Source organism: Leptopilina boulardi, unplaced genomic scaffold (assembly GCF_019393585.1).
Source record: "Leptopilina boulardi isolate dan_hultmark-lab unplaced genomic scaffold, ZJU_Lbou_2.1 LbouV2_278, whole genome shotgun sequence".
Taxonomy (NCBI): Eukaryota; Metazoa; Arthropoda; class Insecta; order Hymenoptera; family Figitidae; genus Leptopilina; species Leptopilina boulardi.
The window spans coordinates 5,432,270-5,455,310 of NW_026137838.1; the positions used below are offsets into that span (position 1 = coordinate 5,432,270).

The 23,041-nt window shown below is 24.6% G+C and overlaps 1 protein-coding gene and 1 long non-coding RNA gene across 9 annotated transcripts; one reads left to right on the plus strand and one right to left on the minus strand.

The window, feature by feature from the left end:
* Positions 1-171: 171 nt before the first annotated feature.
* LOC127281719 (uncharacterized) lies at positions 172-22,880 on the minus strand. Of its 8 annotated transcripts, none has more exons than XM_051305579.1 (9): positions 22,495-22,880; positions 21,785-21,839; positions 7,160-7,216; positions 4,034-5,948; positions 3,791-3,966; positions 3,317-3,479; positions 2,649-2,912; positions 2,328-2,549; positions 172-2,256 (listed from the first exon to the last, which is right to left on the minus strand). In XM_051305579.1, the coding sequence occupies exons 4-9, from the start codon at positions 5,765-5,767 to the stop codon at positions 1,804-1,806; spliced, it is 3,012 nt and encodes a 1,003-aa protein (XP_051161536.1). In that variant the 5' UTR covers positions 5,768-5,948; positions 7,160-7,216; positions 21,785-21,839; positions 22,495-22,880; the 3' UTR covers positions 172-1,803. The 8 variants fall into 8 exon arrangements, with proteins under 8 accessions (XP_051161536.1, XP_051161534.1, XP_051161538.1 ...); XM_051305577.1 differs by having other exon boundaries at positions 21,785-21,911; XM_051305581.1 differs by lacking the exon at positions 21,785-21,839.
* On the plus strand, positions 3,447-3,746 carry LOC127281732 (uncharacterized). The gene is made up of 2 exons (XR_007843077.1): positions 3,447-3,592; positions 3,642-3,746. It is a non-coding gene; the product is annotated as an uncharacterized LOC127281732 (long non-coding RNA).
* Positions 22,881-23,041: the final 161 nt, after the last annotated feature.

The window sequence follows — 23,041 nt, forward strand, 5'->3', positions numbered from 1 at the left end:
AGAGTAAACAAATAACATTTACAAATTTTACTGATAAAAATTTTTATTTATTTTTTTTTTATAACATAAACCTGACAAATTTTCTATAGTTAATAAATTAATTTCATAAATTAAATTTACCATTTACTATTTCTATATATATATATTTTTATTTTGTTTATATGATAAAATATATAGTATTGCGCCCAGAAAATAGTCAAGTTTTTTTTTTTTTTTTTATACATTAAACATTTCGAAAAGTTACTCCAAAATATTGAAATTAGTCAATATTTTGACTAAATCGTCGTTTATTTCTGTTTTAAGGAGAGAATAAATTAAAAAATATTTTTTATGGAACAAATGTAATATTATAAAGAATGAAAAGAAATTTGTTTTTCAAAAAATTTCATATTCCAATTTGAATTTGTCAATTACAAATTTCCTTATTAAAAATAGTTATCTATTAAACCGCGTAATTGGAAAAATTGTTCGTTTTTCTTTTTACTAAACATTGTGAAATATTGATAATTTAAAAATAAATTAACATTTCATAAAATTTTTATTTTAAATACTCCAGTCTCCTGTAATGAAAGGCAACAATGTTTTACAAAAATCTATCAAAAGTGTTTGAATTTTGATTATTCAAAATGTAGTGTATTTTTTAAATACAAAATGTTTTTCTGTTATTTATTTGAAAAATTTCCAAAGATTATTATTTTATAATTATTTGAGTTAAGTGTAATTAAATTATAAATAATTTTTTTTTCTAATATATTGTACTTGTTTTTAAATCCCATGGGATGAACTATTTTTCATGTGCTTGCGCAATATTCACGTTCCTATTTTATTATTTATTATTTTTTATTATTAGATTTTACAAATCTAACAAATATTATTTAGGATGGTATAAATTGTGTAGCATTTTTGTTTCTGTAAGCGTAATTTGTTCTCTGTATCTATAATGTTATCAAACACTTATTTTAAGAATACTATATACAAAAGAAATTAGTCATTTTCGAAAAATAAAATTTGACAATTTATTTTGTAAATAATATTGTGCTTCGTGTAAATAAAATCCATAGCAAAATAATGTCACTGGAGTAACTATTAAAAAAAATATATATATTTAATGAAGATATTGAATTGATTTTATGAAATTTTTCCTAATTTGTTAACTAAATTTTTTGTTTTGCATCATATTTTTTTACGTTACAATTTTATACATTCAGTGTCACACTATTGTAATGTGTTTTTTTTTAAATATAGATTAATTATAATCATATTATAATAGTTTTCAGATCACATTTGGATTTTACAAGATTTAATAACAAAATTATTCAACAATGCCAGAAACTTTTTTTTTTAATAACTACATAAAACGTAACAATTCTTATATAACCGTAAATTATTAACTAGCGAAATATGTTACATTTAAAAACTAATTTTAAAAAGCTGGAATGTTTTTCAAAAGAGATTCAGAAATTTTTTTTTCAATATTGTTTTCTGAAAATTATATAAAGAAAACAAATTTTTAAAAATATATCTAAAATCAAGAGTTAAGAGCTAAAAATCAAGAGTATATGAGCAAGTAAAGAAATTTTACTTCAACGATAAAATAATATACTAATTATAATTAAATATTAAATAATGGTGTAAATTTCATCCATATGATTCATACACGTTAAATTCTCTCTATATCAAATATTTTCCTTAGGAAAAGTTATATATTTCGTGGATGGCTATATATATTTATATTATATTCGTCGCAGATCTTTGGACATTATTTTGAAATTAATTAATAATAAAAGGATAAATTTCTCTTTTCTAGGCATATGCCTCTCTTTCTTTTTCCATTTCCACGGGACCACTGCCCCAAATTTTTCTATTTCTAGTGTATGGAATAAATCCCATGAGAAGTCCCGAGAAAATAATCCATCCACCAGCCATGAGAAAGGATAAATCCCATGTACCAGTTATATCGAATAATAATCCTGCTAAGGGAGGTCCTAATAAATTACCAATACCCTGACAAAGAAGACTCAGACCATAAGCAGTCGTAAATCTCTCCAATGGTATTAATTCGACAAGAATAACCGGTGTAAAACTAAAATTACTCGCAAAAAATAAGCCAAAAGCAGCTGAGACAATTATCATAAAATAATAATTATAAGTTAAAAATGACATTAAACATGTTGCTATTCCACAGGCAATGAGACACCATGTGTAGGTTTTGCTCACATTCATCCATGGTTGATCACCAGCCCAACCTAAACCAATCTGTAAAATAATTTTTTTTGTCAATATTTTGAAATATTAAAATTTTTCAAAAAAAAACAATTCCCCTTTACCATTCCTATTGTGTTTGTAATTCCAATGATGCTAAGTAAAAATGAACCCTCATCTTCTGAGTGTCCATTTCTCTTGAGATGCTCGACAAGATAAAAATAGGGGACAATAAACCATGTGAATAGCAAAATTGTCGACAATGACAATAAAAGAAAATGTAATTCTAGAAACATTGAAAAATCCATCATTCCTTTCAGCAATTCGATCAATTCACTGTACCATTTCTGTAAAGAAAATAAGAAAACCATTTCAGGAAAAAAAAAAGTAATTTCAGTATTTATGATAAATAAATTGAGTATTTAATAATAATTAATGAAACATGCCTCCTCGCTCTCTTTTGCCAATGTCGTCATACTATTTCTGTAGATATTCGGACAGCTACTTGCTCTTAATCTATATTTATGGAGATTCAATACAGCCCCTCGATACATAACAGAATTTCTGTGAACTCGAATATCTTTGAAGTAATGAGTATTTGTACTGAACTGTCTTCTAAGCCATGGCAATGAATCGGTTCTAACAACACCACCTGAAATTCCAGGAAGATGATGCCTCGATACAGATTTTGCCCGTTCAGCTTCAGCCATCTGAAAAATAAAATAAAAAAAACAAAAAGCAATTTTAGTGTCTTTTAAAAAATTAAAAACAAATTTTTAAATAAATTTTTAAATAAATTTTTAAATAAATTTTTAAATAAATTTTTAAATAAATTTAAAAACAAACCAGACAAATTAACGAAGCTGATTAACAAATTAACGTACGTAACGTTTATAATAAACGATTTTTAAAGAAATATTTTTTTAAAATCAAAAATTCTATAATTTTTGCCTAAAAATATTTTTTTATAATTTTGTTGATTAACAGAAACTGCAAAAAATATTTTTTAGTCAAAAAAATTATAAAAATTTTTATTTTAAAAAATTCTTTCTTTAAAAATTATTTATCATAAACGTTGCGTACTACAAACTTCGTACAAATTAAAAATACTAACAGCTTGCGCTACTTCTTTTGCCAATAACGGATTGGTTTCCTCCAAATCTTTTCTTGACATTCTCCTAGTGGCAAGAACTTTTGTCGATGCATGAGTCGAACCAGGACGAGAATCCTTTGTCTGATTTTGGGCTCGTTTTGCCTTCTCTGTTGCTTGCTTTATCCTGAAAAAGAAAAATTTATTAAACAAACGAAATTTAAAAATTAAAAAACCAAAATTAATCAAAGAGATTAAATATTAATGTGCAAAATTACAAAATCAAAATTAAACAAAGAGGTTAAATATATTAATGTGCAAAATTACAAAATCAAAATTAAACAAAAAGGTTAAATATTAATGTGCAAAATTGTAAAATTAAAATAATGAGGCAAAAACAAATTAAATTGAATATAGAAAATATAAATTGGTTTAGGTGCAATGGACAATAAATTATGCTAAATAAATAAAAAATCGTGCAGGATGCAGATAGCAGACCAGTCTTGTAACCTCATTGACATTGTGACTCCTCGTTTATTGAAAACATCAGCATTCGAATCATCGAGTTTCTTATCGGATAAGGATCTGCACAGCAAAAGACTGGGATAATTTTCCAAAATAACGTTGTAAAGTCTCGAATTTGAAGAAAGGGATTCCAAAACCTCCAATGGCACCTGAAAAATTCAAATCATGTAATTTTCTATAAATGTAAATTTTTTAATATTTTCAAAAAAAACTCACCTTTTCACTCTGTCTCACGAAAGTTGGTAAATTAACAACACTCCTAAAAGATGTTCCACCTCCATCAACAGTTGTTGGTGTTTCCGTACTCGTTCTAAGACTCTGCAACAAATATTCCGGCGTTTTTCCACTCTTAAGCAACTTTCTAAGTTCCTCAACACCTGGAAATTCCTCAACTGGAGTATTTGGTGATCTTCCACCATCAGATCTTGCCGTTGACTTCTTTGGTGAACCTAAATTTTGCTTTCTTTGCTCCAAAATCCACCATTCTGGATCTCTCATTACAGCGCCACAAACAATCATATTAAAAAATGTACCCGCCAATAGAAGTACAGTTCCCCTCCAGCCATATTCCTTAATGAAAAATGATGTCATTGGTGCGTAAACAAACGTACCAATACCTGTACCACATGCCCCTAGACCTACAGCTAGAGTTCTTTTCTTATCGAACCAATAAGCAATGCTCACAACCGCAGTGACGTAACACAAACCCAAACCTAATCCTGCAATGACGCCAAAAGTCAGGTACATTACCTCAATGCTGTTACTAAAGCTGCTCAAAACAAATCCCATTCCTGATATAAATCCACCGGCAATTGTCATATTTCTACATCCATAACGATCAACCAATGCCGACATAACTGGTCCCGATAATAATGGAACAGCCATAAATAATGAACCAATCCAAGCAGTTTTTGATTTTGATGCTTCAAATTCCTCTAAAAATTTACTATACAATAAACCAAAACTAAATGAAACACCATCGGCAATCATTGAAATTATTAATGACGCCATTACCACAACCCAACCCCAACCGCCATCAGGTATTTTTGGTTTAATTGTTTCTGTTTCATCATTCGATGATTCCAATTCATCTTCATCATCATATATCTCTAATATACTTTCAGCACCATCAATTGAATCTCTTTTTTTATCATTCTCAATATAACCGGGATTTGTAATTAAAATTTTTTCAGGATCCGAATATTTACGATAGACAAGTATACCTTGTGTTTTATCCGGTGATTTTTTAATATCCTGTTCAGTTGGACTTGGACCAACTGTTAAATTTGGTGATGTTAAATAACTATCAACAGGAGTTGCCGGTATTCTATCCTCAGTACAATCGGTGACTGGACTTAAAAAATCAATTTTATCACGAAATTCATCGCCAATACTATAATCATCATTTGTTGTTAATTGTATTTCACCATCGGGTGTTAATGATTCACTTTCATCAATTGTAAATGGCGGTGTATTTAACATTAATCGTTCATCAGCAATACTACTGAGATTCTCTGTATTATCTTGTTCAATTCCAGAACTTCTGGACGAGCTTCTTGTTTTATTTCCATTTGTATTTTCCGTTCGTGTTGAATCAAATTTATCCAATGATTCCTGATCGGGTGAACTTAATGGTGAACTGGGAAATACAGTTGGACTACCATTATGCCAACCAACAATAGGCGCTTGTCCACGTTTTTTCTCTTTATATTTATGATCACGTGATATTGATTCTAAATCTTTATTCTTTTGTGGAATTTCATCTTTTTGATAGTTAACGAGGCGTTGATAATTGCTTGCATCTTTTTTCACATAAAGACCCTCTTTTCGTGGTGGACTGACAATTCCCGAATCATTGTTGTTATTATTATTATTATTATGATTCTTGAGATTTGGTTTCACCGCGTCGCTAGGATTTTCACGAAGGAAGTTTCGGTTCCTATCGGCCATTCTTCTAAATATAGGTATTTGTCGACTGGCTCCAGCGACGCGGCCAGCCTTTTAACCCCTGAATCTCGTTTGGCACGGCACCCGCGACACCGTCAGCTACCATAAGGACCTTCCGACGGTTCTCGCACCGGCTCCGAGGTGTCGAATCCCTCAGCATACACGCTTCTTGATCTGCCTTTTCCTGTGAAAAGAATTTTTTTTTTTTTCATTCATTACTATTAAAAAAAGAGGAAATATTCACGATTATGAGTAAAAAAAAAATTAAATTAACTGTTTTTAAGGGCATGGCAAATTTTACCATACAGAAAAGTTTTTATTTCATTCATAATAAATTTTTCCAAAAAAAAAAAAATTAATTCAACTAAATTTATTGAGGCATTTCATTTGAAAACGATCAGTCATGATTTTTTTAATATTTTGTTTTTTTGTATTGTTTGGGGACTTAAATAAGTGTGCAAAATTTTAATTAAAAATCTTAAATTTTTTTCAAGTTATTTACATTAACAAATTTAAGATACTTTTTTTTCTTTTCATTATAACTATTTCATTTTTCTTTGTACAGAAAATTGTTTTAAATGTTTTTTCTTCAAAAAGTATTGAATTTTAAGAAAATGATTTTTATTTTTAATATTTTATAATTTTTACATTATTTATTTTAAAAAAAAATTTTTTTATTAATGTTTAAACCTGATATCGGGCTAATTTCGATCTAAATCTAAATGAATGTAATTTGTATAATATTGAACAATATTCATGATTTTTTTTTAGATCGAAATTAGCCCAATAACAGGTTTAAAGATTAATAAAAAAAAATTTTTTTTTAAATAAATAATGTAAAAATTATAAAATATTAAAAATAAAAATCATTTTCTTAAAATTCAATACTTTTTGAAGAAAAAACATTTAAAACAACTTTTCTGTACAAAGAAAAATGAAATAGTTATAATGAAAAGAAAAAAAAGTATCTTTTTGTTAATGTAAATAACTTGAAAAAAACTTATGATTTTTAATTAAAATTTTGCACATTTATTTAAGTCCCCAAACAATACAAAAAAACAAAATATTAAAAAAATCATGACTGATCGTTTGAAATGCCTCTAGTACAACATTTTTTTCGTAGTGTAATTTCGAAAATAATTAATTTTTTTTCTTGCCACAAAATATTTAGAACATATTTGACATACCCTTAAAGTAATAACAAGGTTATATAATTTTTTATACGGAGGATTTTATATTCTTTTTATTATAATTTTGAAAGAAAAAAAAATTGATTGAAATTCTACACAGAACTTTTATATTTCAAGTTACATTAAAATATTGTTGGTTTTTTTTATGATAAAGGAGTTAAAAAATAGTAATTCACAGTGGAAAATAAGAATTATAAAGAATTACCATTTTTACTGAGTCACTCCATACTTTGTTCCAAAATAGAACAATATGGATTTGAAACTAAAAAAAAAAAAATTAAGAATTTTTCATTAAAAAATTATATATTATATTTCAAGGTAATGAAATTAGAACTAACTACTGGAAAAAAAAATTAACTATATATGCAAATTAAACGTGCAAATGCGTATATATAATTAATGTAATTAGAACTCGTGCTGTTATAGACATTTTAATCAATATTGTGTGCATTTCTAATACATTTAATTTGTTAAAATTAGAAAATATTATTTTATTAGAAATTATATACCAGGAGTTATAAATAAATAAATAAATTTTATTGTACATGTAAATAATAATATAAACATGTACAATAATTATACATATACAGGGTGTCTTAAAAATATAAATAAAAAACTGGTGAAAGTAAAAAATTTTTTCATCGAATCTTTTAGACACCTTGTATATTATACATAAATATTATTAGATTTATTGGTTAAATAAAAATGCAAAATGTGTATTAAAAAAAAAATATCAAGTACTCACCATCAAGGTAATATAACAAGACTTATGCAGGTGCACATGCGTGATTAGGTTTAGAAATATATTTGCGACATACGGCGTATGTGAGCATCGTGCAAAAAAAAAATGGGAATATAATTATTTACAAGCATTGCTGGCTAAGAATTTGTAATACTAAAACTATCTGCATGGAGGGGGGAGGAATATTAATAAATACAAAAAAAAAACATGCAAAAACCTGTTAAAAATTAAAAAATGTGTTAATAAATTAATAAAACATGCAAAAAAAAATCTATTTAATAAATACTAATAATTATATTATATAATAATAATATTAGAACAAATTTATAACAACTAATATTAGAACAAATTTATAATAACTAATATTAGAACAAATTTATAATAACTAATATTAGAACAAATATATATAATAAATAATATTATAACAGATATATATATAATAAATAATATTATAACAAATAATAATATAATAAATAATAATTATAATATTAATAGTAGAAAAATTACTTTCGCCCTTAAAAATTATTTTGCAAATACAGATTAATTAAACAGAATAAATAATTAATTAAATTCAATATAAAAAAAAATATTCTCGTTTTGTTAATATATATATATTTCATGCTATGGCCAAGGTTACAATTTATTATCATAAATCAGAAAAGTGAAATGTCTTTTATCACACGCAACAATTCTGAGAAATAAATGAAAATTTCCCTATTTGATTATGAAAGTTAGGACAACATTTATATTTGATGACTTAATCTTGACAAATGTATGATGAATATATATACACACATGATTATTAACTTATGGACCTAAAAAAAAAATTATTAATTCAATTTGTTTTTTGAATAAAAAAAAAAAAATTTCAAACCCAATTCAGAAACTTAAAAAATAAATATACCGGTTAAAACAAGTGCAAAAACCTTATATATACAATACAATATGAATTGTGTGATTTGACGCAAATTTGATTTGTTTGAACACGCGAAATATAACGTCATTATTTAATCCCCTAAAGTAGTAAGGTCTCCTTCAGATGAAAAGCCTCTTATCAACGTGTTATATACGTAACTTTTTGTATACTTATAAATGGAAATTTAATTTCCAAAGAAAAATAATTTATGGATTTTTAATTATTTTAAAAAAATAATTGATTTTGCTATATATATTTTCTACACGTATACATATATAGGAAGAAGGGAATTAAATTATTAAGGTCAGGTTTAAAAATCAATTAATAGTCCTATCGCTTTTTTTTTAAAAGTAAATGTTTAACCTTTAAGGTCTTTTGGCGTCGAGTAAGATGTCTTGTCACGCAATTAGACACGGTCTGGAAAACAAGGACATTGAAAAGATCAATAGGTCGTGAAATGTGGATCATTTCCAAAAAGAAATGCGCTTGGCATCAATATGCGAAAAAGCATATTTTGTATTTAATAATAGTAATAATTATAATAATAATAATAATAATTATAATAATAATTATTATTATTATTATTTTAGCTCAATATTAAATTAATTTATCGAAAATGTTTAGGAAAATAACCTCTATTCTTGAATTTATTATTAAATAAAGATTCACATAGAAAGGAAATATATAAAAATCCATGAAATGTATTTTTACTCTTCAATCAATATATATATAGTAGCTAATACTAAGAAATGCTTTGCTACATTTGACAATCGATATGTATTAAATCAGATTTTACACCCCAAGTATATTATAATTTTTTTTTCAAAAAAAAAATAAAAAATAAGTCAAGGTTATTTCGAAAACGAGAAATTTAGACAAAAAATTTATATAATTATTTTTAAAAGGAAATATTATATTTTTAAATTTTTAATGAGGAAAATATAAAAAAAAATTGTTTTTTAGAATATATGTAAAATATATTTTTTTTGCAATAAAATTTTTTTTGTTAAATTAAATAATGTTTTGTCCAAATCAATAAATAATCAAATATTATTTTACATACAAATTGTTTTTCAAAAATAGTTTGTTGTAAAAATATATATTTCTAAAATTGAGGAAACGCGCAAATATTCCTAACTATTTATAATCAAAATCTTTCCCAATGCTTATTTATAGTAAATCATTTTAATACGTCACACACTTCCTGACTATCTAAACATATATTTAATCATTTCATATTGAAAAATAGTTTTAACACAAAAAGTATAAAAAATTCAAATTATAAATTATAAATTAATTTAATTATTAAATTATAAATTATAAATTAATTTAATTATTAAATTATAAATTATAAATTAATTTAATTATTAAATTATAAATTAATTTAATTATTAAATTAGAAATTATAATTATCAAATTGGAAATGATAATAATTCTCAAATTAGAAATAATTATTATTAAATTAGAAATAACTATAATCATAAAATTAGAAATAATATTTTAATACAATTTTTTTCAAAAAAATAAAATATAATAAAAATATATATATTTCAATTTTCATTAGGCTAAATATTCCCAATAATTGTATTATGATTGTGAGTTACAGTTTTACAATGATTCAATATAAACATAATTAAACATGAATAATGACTCTATGAATGTATGCATATATATATATGAAAGTAAACTGTAATAGTAGTAGTAATGTTTGTAGCGGGTTTTGTGACGTAAATGGAGTAGGATAAAATTGGGGGGTGGTGTCGTCATGGTTACAGACTGGTCGATTTTATCGTCTCCTGTACTCCATAGAAATGGAGAAAAGTAACCTTGATGTTTTATACTATCTTAGGAAAAAAGGAAAAAAGAAAATTTTTTCTATATATGTAGGTCAGAATTTCGTGAAAATTTTAATATTCACTTTATCAACTGTAAACACAGAAAATTTCAATTAAGATCATTTACATTTAGGAAATAATTCTACGACCCTGAATTTTCCACGTACATAAACTTAGCGAAACAACTTCAAAAACCAAAAGTCTTATATAGACCAAAATTTGCCGCTTTTTAGTCGCTAATTAGTTGTGAAAAAAAAAATTTTGTCGCTCTTCAATTTTTTTTAAAATAGGGTGCTTTGCTAAGTTTACATAAAATTAGCGAAGCACCCATTCTAACTCCGTTGTTTACAAAGATTCACAAAATTCTTCTTGACAGAAATTTGCCGTTTTTTTGCCGTAACAAGACCAAATAATTCATTTTCCAAAAACCCAAAAAATTAATTAAAAAAATTTAAAAAAAAAAAATTTTTTAATTTCAAAAAAAAATTTTTTTAAATTTAAAAATAAAATTAAGAAAAAAATTTTTATACGAACTGTAAATGAATGTAAATTAAACAACTGCAGATGAATCACATAAGTACAGTAAAAAAAATGTAATTCATATAGAAAAAGAAAAACTTATTTGTTAAATTTTACATTAAACTAAATTAAATTATTTCGTAAGAATTTAAAATCTATGCAAGAGAAAATACGTAATCATAAATTATAAAAAAAAATTAATCAACTACTCATACGAAGAACTACTCAAGCAAAAAAAAATATTCTTAAAAAAAATTAATTTCATTACCTCATTTCACTTACATATAACTAACTACAAAACTTTCATTAAAAATGTTAATTGTTATTAAAAATCAATTTTTTACTTCATTTTTGACGTTAACTTTTTTAAAACAGTATTTATCAATTTTAATTTGTCACGACAAAATCGAAACCAAATGAAATGATCTTAATAGTCAAAGCGACAAATTCCCCAAGTAAAATTTGAATTAAAAAAGTTAATTGATATTAAAAATCACATTTTCAATTTCGTTTCCGACTTAAAATTTTTTTAATCACTATTTATCAATTTTAATTTGTCACGACAAAATCGAAACCTACTTGAATACACTTAATAGTCAAAGCGACAAATTCCCCAATTAAAATTTTCATTAAAAAATATTAATTGTTATTAAAAATCACATTTTCAATTTCGTTTTCGACTCAAAATATGTTTAATCATTATTGATCAGGTTTAATTTGTCACGACAAAATCGAAACATAATTGAATACACTTAAAAGTCAAAGCGACAAATTCCCCAAGTAAAATTTTCATTATAAAAGATTAATTGTTAATAAAAATCACATTTTCAATTTCGTTTTCGACTTAAAATTTGTTTAATCAATATTTATCAATTCTAATTTGTCACGACAAAATCGAAACCTACTTGAATACACTTAATAGTCAAAGCGACAAATTCCCCAATTAAAATTTTCATTAAGAAAAATTAATTGTTATTAAAAATCACAATTTCAATTTCGTTTTCGACTTAAAATTTTTTTAATTCGTATTTATCAATTTTAATTTGTCACGACAAAATCGAAACCTACTTGAATACACTTAATAGTCAAAGCGACAAATTCCCCAATTAAAATTTTCATTAAAAAATATTAATTGTTAATAAAAATCACATTTTCAATTTCGTTTTCGTCTTAAAATTTGATTAATCCATATTTATCAATTCTAATTTGTCACGACAAAATCGAAACCTACTTGAATACACTTAAAAGTCAAAGCGACAAATTCCCCAAGTAAAATTTTCATTAAGAAAAATTAATTGTTATTAAAAATCACATTTTCAATTTCGTTTTCGTCTTAAAATTTGATTAATCAATATTTATCAATTCTAATTTGTCACGACAAAATCGAAACCTACTTGAATACACTTAATAGTCAAAGCGACAAATTCCCCAATTAAAATTTTCATTAAGAAAAATTAATTGTTATTAAAAATCACAATTTCAATTTCGTTTTCGACTTAAAATTTTTTTAATTCGTATTTATCAATTTTAATTTGTCACGACAAAATCGAAACCTACTTGAATACACTTAATAGTCAAAGCGACAAATTCCCCAATTAAAATTTTCATTAAAAAATATTAATTGTTAATAAAAATCACATTTTCAATTTCGTTTTCGTCTTAAAATTTGATTAATCCATATTTATCAATTTTAATTTGTCACGACAAAATCGAAACCTACTTGAATACACTTAATAGTCAAAGCGACAAATTCCCCAATTAAAATTTTCATTAAAAAATATTAATTGTTATTAAAAATCACATTTTCAATTTCGTTTTCGACTTAAAATTTTTTTAATCACTCTTTATCAATTTTAATTTGTCACGACAAAATCGAAACCTACTTGAATACACTTAATAGTCAAAGCGACAAATTCCCCAATTAAAATTTTCATTAAGAAAAATTAATTGTTATTAAAAATCACAATTTCAATTTCGTTTTCGACTTAAAATTTTTTTAATTCGTATTTATCAATTTTAATTTGTCACGACAAAATCGAAACCTACTTGAATACACTTAATAGTAAAAGCGACAAATTCCCCAATTAAAATTTTCATTAAAAAATATTAATTGTTAATAAAAATCACATTTTCAATTTCGTTTTCGTCTTAAAATTTGATTAATCCATATTTATCAATTTTAATTTGTCACGACAAAATCGAAACCTACTTGAATACACTTAATAGTCAAAGCGACAAATTCCCCAATTAAAATTTTCATTAAAAAATATTAATTGTTATTAAAAATCACATTTTCAATTTCGTTTTCGTCTTAAAATTTTTTTAATCACTATTTATCAATTTTAATTTGTCACGACAAAATCGAAAACTACTTGAATACACTTAATAGTCAAAGCGACAAATTCCCCAAGTAAAATTTTCATTAAGAAAAATTAATTGTTATTAAAAATCACATTTTCAATTTCGTTTTCGTCTTAAAATTTGATTAATCAATATTTATCAATTCTAATTTGTCACGACAAAATCGAAACCTACTTGAATACACTTAATAGTCAAAGCGACAATTTCCCCAATTAAAATTTTCATTAAAAAATATTAATTGTTATTAAAAATCACATTTTCAATTTCGTTTTCGACTCAAAATATATTTAATCAATAATTATCAATTTTAATTTGTCACTACAAAATCCAAACCTACTTGAATACACTTAAAAGTCAAAGCGACAAATTCCCCAAGTAAAATTTTCATTAAGAAAAATTAATTGTTATTAAAAATCACATTTTCAATTTCGTTTTCGTCTTAAAATTTGATTAATCAATATTTATCAATTCTAATTTGTCACGACAAAATCGAAACCTACTTGAATACACTTAATAGTCAAAGCGACAAATTCCCCAATTAAAATTTTCATTAAAAAATATTAATTGTTAATAAAAATCACATTTTCAATTTCGTTTTCGTCTTAAAATTTGATTAATCCATATTTATCAATTCTAATTTGTCACGACAAAATCGAAACCTACTTGAATACACTTAAAAGTCAAAGCGACAAATTCCCCAAGTAAAATTTTCATTAAGAAAAATTAATTGTTATTAAAAATCACATTTTCAATTTCGTTTTCGTCTTAAAATTTGATTAATCAATATTTATCAATTCTAATTTGTCACGACAAAATCGAAACCTACTTGAATACACTTAATAGTCAAAGCGACAAATTCCCCAATTAAAATTTTCATTAAGAAAAATTAATTGTTATTAAAAATCACAATTTCAATTTCGTTTTCGACTTAAAATTTTTTTAATTCGTATTTATCAATTTTAATTTGTCACGACAAAATCGAAACCTACTTGAATACACTTAATAGTCAAAGCGACAAATTCCCCAATTAAAATTTTCATTAAAAAATATTAATTGTTAATAAAAATCATATTTTCAATTTCGTTTTCGTCTTAAAATTTGATTAATCCATATTTATCAATTTTAATTTGTCACGACAAAATCGAAACCTACTTGAATACACTTAATAGTCAAAGCGACAAATTCCCCAATTAAAATTTTCATTAAAAAATATTAATTGTTATTAAAAATCACATTTTCAATTTCGTTTTCGACTTAAAATTTTTTTAATCACTATTTATCAATTTTAATTTGTCACGACAAAATCGAAAACTACTTGAATACACTTAATAGTCAAAGCGACAAATTCCCCAATTAAAATTTTCATTAAGAAAAATTAATTGTTATTAAAAATCACAATTTCAATTTCGTTTTCGACTTAAAATTTTTTTAATTCGTATTTATCAATTTTAATTTGTCACGACAAAATCGAAACCTACTTGAATACACTTAATAGTAAAAGCGACAAATTCCCCAATTAAAATTTTCATTAAAAAATATTAATTGTTAATAAAAATCACATTTTCAATTTCGTTTTCGTCTTAAAATTTGATTAATCCATATTTATCAATTTTAATTTGTCACGACAAAATCGAAACCTACTTGAATACACTTAATAGTCAAAGCGACAAATTCCCCAAGTAAAATTTTCATTAAGAAAAATTAATTGTTATTAAAAATCACATTTTCAATTTCGTTTTCGTCTTAAAATTTGATTAATCAATATTTATCAATTCTAATTTGTCACGACAAAATCGAAACCTACTTGAATACACTTAATAGTCAAAGCGACAAATTCCCCAATTAAAATTTTCATTAAAAAATATTAATTGTTATTAAGAATCACATTTTCAATTTCGTTTTCGACTCAAAATATGTTTAATCATTATTGATCAGTTTTAATTTGTCACGACAAAATCGAAACCTAATTGAATACACTTCCCAGACAGCACATAACATTGCGGCAATGTTTTGGCAATATTGCTGGGCATGTTTCGCAATATTGCCGTGTAACATTACAGCAATGTTGCCACAACATTAAAATGTCCCACCCTGCTCAATATTGCACAGTATGCTTGCCACAATTTATGTCAAAGTTGCACCACAAGCTTGCTGCAATGTTGCATGGTTACATTGCCGCAAGATTGCTCGGCAAGTTTGCATCGTAAGCTTGCTGTAAGATTCATGTAAGGTCGAATAGTAAGCTAGCTGCAAACTTAATGCTACAGAAAATTCTCGCCGAAGGCACTTTTCTTACATTTATTGTCAGTTTTTTGGCTATATAATATTTGAACGTCACTTCAAAAAAGGAAATATTCATAACTTAAATTTTATTTTACTTAATTGTTCAATTAAAAAAAATTAAAGATAGGATAAAAAATGGAATTAAAACATTTAAATCTAGCTATTTTTTAATGGAAGAAAAAATTATTTTAATGGCCTACGGCGAGAATTTTCTGTAGCATCAAGTTTGCAGCTAGCTTACTATTCGACCTTACACCAATCTTACGATGCAAACTTGCCGAGCAATCTTGTGGCAATGTTACCGTGCAACATTGCTGCAAGCTTGTGGTGCAACCTTGACATAACCTTGTGGCAAGCTTACTGTGCAATATTGAGCAAGGTGGGACATTTTAATGTTGTGGCAACATTGCTGTAATGTTACAAGGCAATATTGCGAAACTTGCCCACCAATATTGCCGCAACATTGCCGCAATGTTATGTGCTGTCTGGGTTAAAAGTCTAAGCGACAAATTCCCCAAGTAAAATTTTCATTAAAAAATATTAATTGTTATTTTTTTTTAATGAAAATTTTACTTCGGGAATTTGTCGCTTAGACTTTTAAGTGTATTCAAGTAGGTTTCGATTTTGTCGTGACAAATTAAAATTGATAAATATGGATTAATCAAATTTTAAGACGAAAACGAAATTGAAAATGTGATTTTTATTAACAATTAATATTTTTTAATGAAAATTTTAATTGGGGAATTTGTCGCTTTGACTATTAAGTGTATTCAAGTAGGTTTCGATTTTGTCGTGACAAATTAAAATTGATAAAGAGTGATTAAAAAAATTTTAAGTCGAAAACGAAATTGAAAATGTGATTTTTAATAACAATTAATATTTTTTAATGAAAATTTTAATTGGGGAATTTGTCGCTTTGACTATTAAGTGTATTCAAGTAGGTTTCGATTTTGTCGTGACAAATTAAAATTGATAAATATGGATTAATCAAATTTTAAGACGAAAACGAAATTGAAAATGTGATTTTTATTAACAATTAATATTTTTTAATGAAAATTTTAATTGGGGAATTTGTCGCTTTGACTATTAAGTGTATTCAAGTAGGTTTCGATTTTGTCGTGACAAATTAAAATTGATAAATATGGATTAATCAAATTTTAAGACGAAAACGAAATTGAAAATGTGATTTTTATTAACAATTAATATTTTTTAATGAAAATTTTAATTGGGGAATTTGTCGCTTTGACTATTAAGTGTATTCAAGTAGGTTTCGATTTTGTCGTGACAAATTAAAATTGATAAAGAGTGATTAAAAAAATTTTAAGTCGAAAACGAAATTGAAAATGTGATTTTTAATAACAATTAATATTTTTTAATGAAAATTTTAATTGGGGAATTTGTCGCTTTGACTATTAAGTGTATTCAAGTAGGTTTCGATTTTGTCGTGACAAATTAGAATTGATAAATATTGATTAATCAAATTTTAAGACGAAAACGAAATTGAAAATGTGATTTTTAATAACAATTAATTTTTCTTAATGAAAATTTTACTTGGGGAATTTGTCGCTTTGACTTTTAAGTGTATTCAAGTAGGTTTCGATTTTGTCGTGACAAATTAAAATTGATAAATACGAATTAAAAAAATTTTAAGTCGAAAACGAAATTGAAAATGTGATTTTTAATAACAATTAATTTTTCTTAATGAAAATTTTACTTGGGGAATTTGTCGCTTTGACTTTTAAGTGTATTCAAGTAGGTTTCGATTTTGTCGTGACAAATTAGAATTGATAAATATGGATTAATCAAATTTTAAGACGAAAACGAAATTGAAAATGTGATTTTTATTAACAATTAATATTTTTTAATGAAAATTTTAATTGGGGAATTTGTCGCTTTGACTATTAAGTGTATTCAAGTAGGTTTCGATTTTGTCGTGACAAATTAAAATTGATAAAGAGTGATTAAAAAAATTTTAAGTCGAAAACGAAATTGAAAATGTGATTTTTAATAACAATTAATATTTTTTAATGAAAATTTTAATTGGGGAATTTGTCGCTTTGACTATTAAGTGTATTCAAGTAGGTTTCGATTTTGTCGTGACAAATTAAAATTGATAAATATGGATTAATCAAATTTTAAGACGAAAACGAAATTGAAAATGTGATTTTTATTAACAATTAATATTTTTTAATGAAAATTTTAATTGGGGAATTTGTCGCTTTGACTATTAAGTGTATTCAAGTAGGTTTCGATTTTGTCGTGACAAATTAAAATTGATAAATATGGATTAATCAAATTTTAAGACGAAAACGAAATTGAAAATGTGATTTTTATTAACAATTAATATTTTTTAATGAAAATTTTAATTGGGGAATTTGTCGCTTTGACTATTAAGTGTATTCAAGTAGGTTTCGATTTTGTCGTGACAAATTAAAATTGATAAAGAGTGATTAAAAAAATTTTAAGTCGAAAACGAAATTGAAAATGTGATTTTTAATAACAATTAATATTTTTTAATGAAAATTTTAATTGGGGAATTTGTCGCTTTGACTATTAAGTGTATTCAAGTAGGTTTCGATTTTGTCGTGACAAATTAGAATTGATAAATATTGATTAATCAAATTTTAAGACGAAAACGAAATTGAAAATGTGATTTTTAATAACAATTAATTTTTCTTAATGAAAATTTTACTTGGGGAATTTGTCGCTTTGACTTTTAAGTGTATTCAAGTAGGTTTCGATTTTGTCGTGACAAATTAAAATTGATAAATACGAATTAAAAAAATTTTAAGTCGAAAACGAAATTGAAAATGTGATTTTTAATAACAATTAATTTTTCTTAATGAAAATTTTACTTGGGGAATTTGTCGCTTTGACTTTTAAGTGTATTCAAGTAGGTTTCGATTTTGTCGTGACAAATTAGAATTGATAAATATGGATTAATCAAATTTTAAGACGAAAACGAAATTGAAAATGTGATTTTTATTAACAATTAATATTTTTTAATGAAAATTTTAATTGGGGAATTTGTCGCTTTGACTATTAAGTGTATTCAAGTAGGTTTCGATTTTGTCGTGACAAATTAAAATTGATAAATATGGATTAATCAAATTTTAAGACGAAAACGAAATTGAAAATGTGATTTTTATTAACAATTAATATTTTTTAATGAAAATTTTAATTGGGGAATTTGTCGCTTTGACTATTAAGTGTATTCAAGTAGGTTTCGATTTTGTCGTGACAAATTAAAATTGATAAAGAGTGATTAAAAAAATTTTAAGTCGAAAACGAAATTGAAAATGTGATTTTTAATAACAATTAATATTTTTTAATGAAAATTTTAATTGGGGAATTTGTCGCTTTGACTATTAAGTGTATTCAAGTAGTTTTCGATTTTGTCGTGACAAATTAAAATTGATAAATAGTGATTAAAAAAATTTTAAGTCGAAAACGAAATTGAAAATGTGATTTTTAATAACAATTAATATTTTTTAATGAAAATTTTAATTGGGGAATTTGTCGCTTTGACTATTAAGTGTATTCAAGTAGGTTTCGATTTTGTCGTGACAAATTAAAATTGATAAATATGGATTAATCAAATTTTAAGACGAAAACGAAATTGAAAATGTGATTTTTATTAACAATTAATATTTTTTAATGAAAATTTTAATTGGGGAATTTGTCGCTTTGACTATTAAGTGTATTCAAGTAGGTTTCGATTTTGTCGTGACAAATTAAAATTGATAAATACGAATTAAAAAAATTTTAAGTCGAAAACGAAATTGAAATTGTGATTTTTAATAACAATTAATTTTTCTTAATGAAAATTTTAATTGGGGAATTTGTCGCTTTGACTATTAAGTGTATTCAAGTAGGTTTCGATTTTGTCGTGACAAATTAAAATTGATAAATAGTGATTAAAAAAATTTTAAGTCGGAAACGAAATTGAAAATGTGATTTTTAATATCAATTAACTTTTTTAATTCAAATTTTACTTGGGGAATTTGTCGCTTTGACTATTAAGATCATTTCATTTGGTTTCGATTTTGTCGTGACAAATTAAAATTGATAAATACTGTTTTAAAAAAGTTAACGTCAAAAATGAAGTAAAAAATTGATTTTTAATAACAATTAACATTTTTAATGAAAGTTTTGTAGTTAGTTATATGTAAGTGAAATGAGGTAATGAAATTAATTTTTTTTAAGAATATTTTTTTTTGCTTGAGTAGTTCTTCGTATGAGTAGTTGATTAATTTTTTTTTATAATTTATGATTACGTATTTTCTCTTGCATAGATTTTAAATTCTTATGAAATAATTTAATTTAGTTTAATGTAAAATTTAACAAATAAGTTTTTCTTTTTCTATATGAATTACATTTTTTTTACTGTACTTATGTGATTCATCTGCAGTTGTTTAATTTACATTCATTTACAGTTCGTATAAAAATTTTTTTCTTAATTTTATTTTTAAATTTAAAAAAATTTTTTTTTGAAATTAAAAAATTTTTTTTTTTAAATTTTTTTAATTAATTTTTTGGGTTTTTGGAAAATGAATTATTTGGTCTTGTTACGGCAAAAAAACGGCAAATTTCTGTCAAGAAGAATTTTGTGAATCTTTGTAAACAACGGAGTTAGAATGGGTGCTTCGCTAACTTTATGTAAACTTAGCAAAGCACCCTATTTTAAAAAAAATTGAAGAGCGACAAAATTTTTTTTTTCACAACTAATTAGCGACTAAAAAGCGGCAAATTTTGGTCTATATAAGACTTTTGGTTTTTGAAGTTGTTTCGCTAAGTTTATGTACGTGAATTTTCCCGAAACTGTTTCTATTTTCATATGTCTAGGTCAACTTTACTATACACATACACGTTTGAAAAATAATTTCAATGTTTCCTGAGAAAATTTCAAGATTTTGGCTCACCAAAAGAAAAACGATTTCTTATAACAAAACTAAATTTATACAGTCGCTAAATTTATATTCACTTAAAAAAAATAAAAAAAAAAAAAAAAAAATACGTGTGTGAATAAAATTGTTCGAACATTGGCGTCAAGTAGTCTTTATTTAACTTGAGTGAAGTCAACAATGAGATTAAATCCATTTCAGATGACTCTATTTTTTTTTTCTTTTGACAATTTTCTGAATTATTACAGGCGGAAGATAATTATAATTTTCAATGATAAGCTACTGTTTATTAAATTTTAATTTTAAAAAACCGAATTTTTTAAAAAATAATCTTCAAAAAAAATTATTCCTTTTTTTTGTCCTAATATTTGAACTTTACATAATGAAAGTAGTAACAGCGAGGAAATGGTCAGCCATTGTATGGTATTTAGTAACTTTCCCCAGTGCGAGTAGTTTAGGCAGTTTTCAGTCAGCCAATAATAAATTATTGAGAAAAAAAAATTCTATACAATATATTAAAATTAATAATTTATATTTTAGAAAAATTTTTCAATTCTAAACCTAAAAAAAATTATTTTCGAAATTAAAAAAAAATTAAATATTTTTATTTTTCTCATTCAAATATTTTTGTTTAGCTTTATTGAATTAAGAAAAATGTTTTTCTAAGTATTTGTCAGTGTATTCGCTAAATAGTGTCAACAGTGTCAATGTCATTGACATTTAGCATTCATTAACAAATTGTAACCCAGGCACGTATATAAAGTTAATGGAAAATTATTAAATAATTAGTAATTACAAAATTTCACCATTTTACTATTTTACTATTTTACAATTTCACAAATTTTTAAAAAATATATAAAAACAAAATTTTTCAATTTTAGAACAAAAAATTAATATAATTCGTGAACTGAAGAGGTGACATGTAAAAAATGCCTAAAATATAAATTATGACAAGATTTTTTTTTTATAAAACCTTGAGACTATTCTGTATTTGCAACTGGTATATTCTTATCTTGACGGCAAAAGACAGAAAGCATATAAATTTTAAGAGATCATATTATGAATTTTGGATATTATTTGCATTTGATTCTAAAAACAAGTTATAATTATTTATTATAATGAAAATAAATTTTTTCAAAATATTTTTTTTTTCATAAAAAAAGAAATATTTTGATTTGCCAAATTTTTCCAGCAAAAAATAATTTATATAGCAAATTGAAAATAAGTGTCAAAAAAAATTTGTTAAGTGTCTTTGTAACTCGATAGTCACCTCTCCATTGTTTTACGATACTGTGCCACTACTATAGGTGAGTGTTCTCAGCCAACTAAAAGACAAGAAAAGAGATTCATTCAGTACAATCGTGCATGGTGCTTGTGTGGTAACTATTCGCAGGCAACTAAAAAAAAAAATAAATTACATTCATTACAAAAGTAAAAAAAAAAAAAATTTCCCTTATATTAGAACAGAAAAATAACTAATAAAAAAAATTCATAACACCAATAATGTATACAGGGTGTCCAAAAAGTTACCATTCATTTAAATATTACTGCAGAATTTTCTATAAACATTTTTTTAATAATAAAAATAAAACCATTATTTCATAATCTAAAAAATATTTAATCTGTAACTTTGTAAACAACCTGTATAAAATGTTTAAAAAAAAACAAACAAATTATTGTATAATAAATAAACACCACAAAAATTGTGTTCGACAAAAAATAAATATTTTGGATTCAACAAGTCGATTTTTTTATAGAGAAAAGAAAAAAATGTAAATTAAAATAAGATTTCCAGTATATTTGTAATAATAGAACAAAAAAATATAGAAAGGAAAAAAAATCAAACCGGGGCGTTTTCTCATTGATCCATGGTCGCTATAATCACACTCTCTGGGAGGGAAGGAGAAAGATCACTTTCAACTTTCTTGAAAAAAAAAAATTATGGGAAAAAATAGAAATAAAAATGACATCAAAGCTCACCACTGCAATAGATGAAATACTAGAAGATTTTTCCAATTTGTTTTCCAGGTAGATTTTTCAAAATTTACTTTTGAAAAAATTCAAATAAAAAAGCAATTAGCTATATATGCGAATAGGAGTGATTAAAAGAGCGCCTCCTTTCAAATACAGGTATATATATATTGTAAACAGAAGAATAAATGCACTTTCTATGAATGAAAAAACACTTGACCGTATTTATTAACAGGTGTGATTATTATTTTTCTTGTGAGTTTAAACTTTTTGTTAATATTAACAATTGTTGATAATTTTTCTTTTTTTTTTTTTTTTGGTAATATTTCAGTTTTAAGGGATGAAATTAGATTTGAGATTAACCCTACTGCGGAACAGAGAACGAACTGAAGAAGATGAAACCATTTACCGTGAAAACACCTGAACAAGGGCGCATGCCACTCATTTATAGTCTTGCGCAGTAAACCGTGATTTGTATATATATGTACCATACTCTCTCAAGACCGACAGATTTATTATAATTCTCGAAAAACACATCACGCAAGCTTCTTCATTT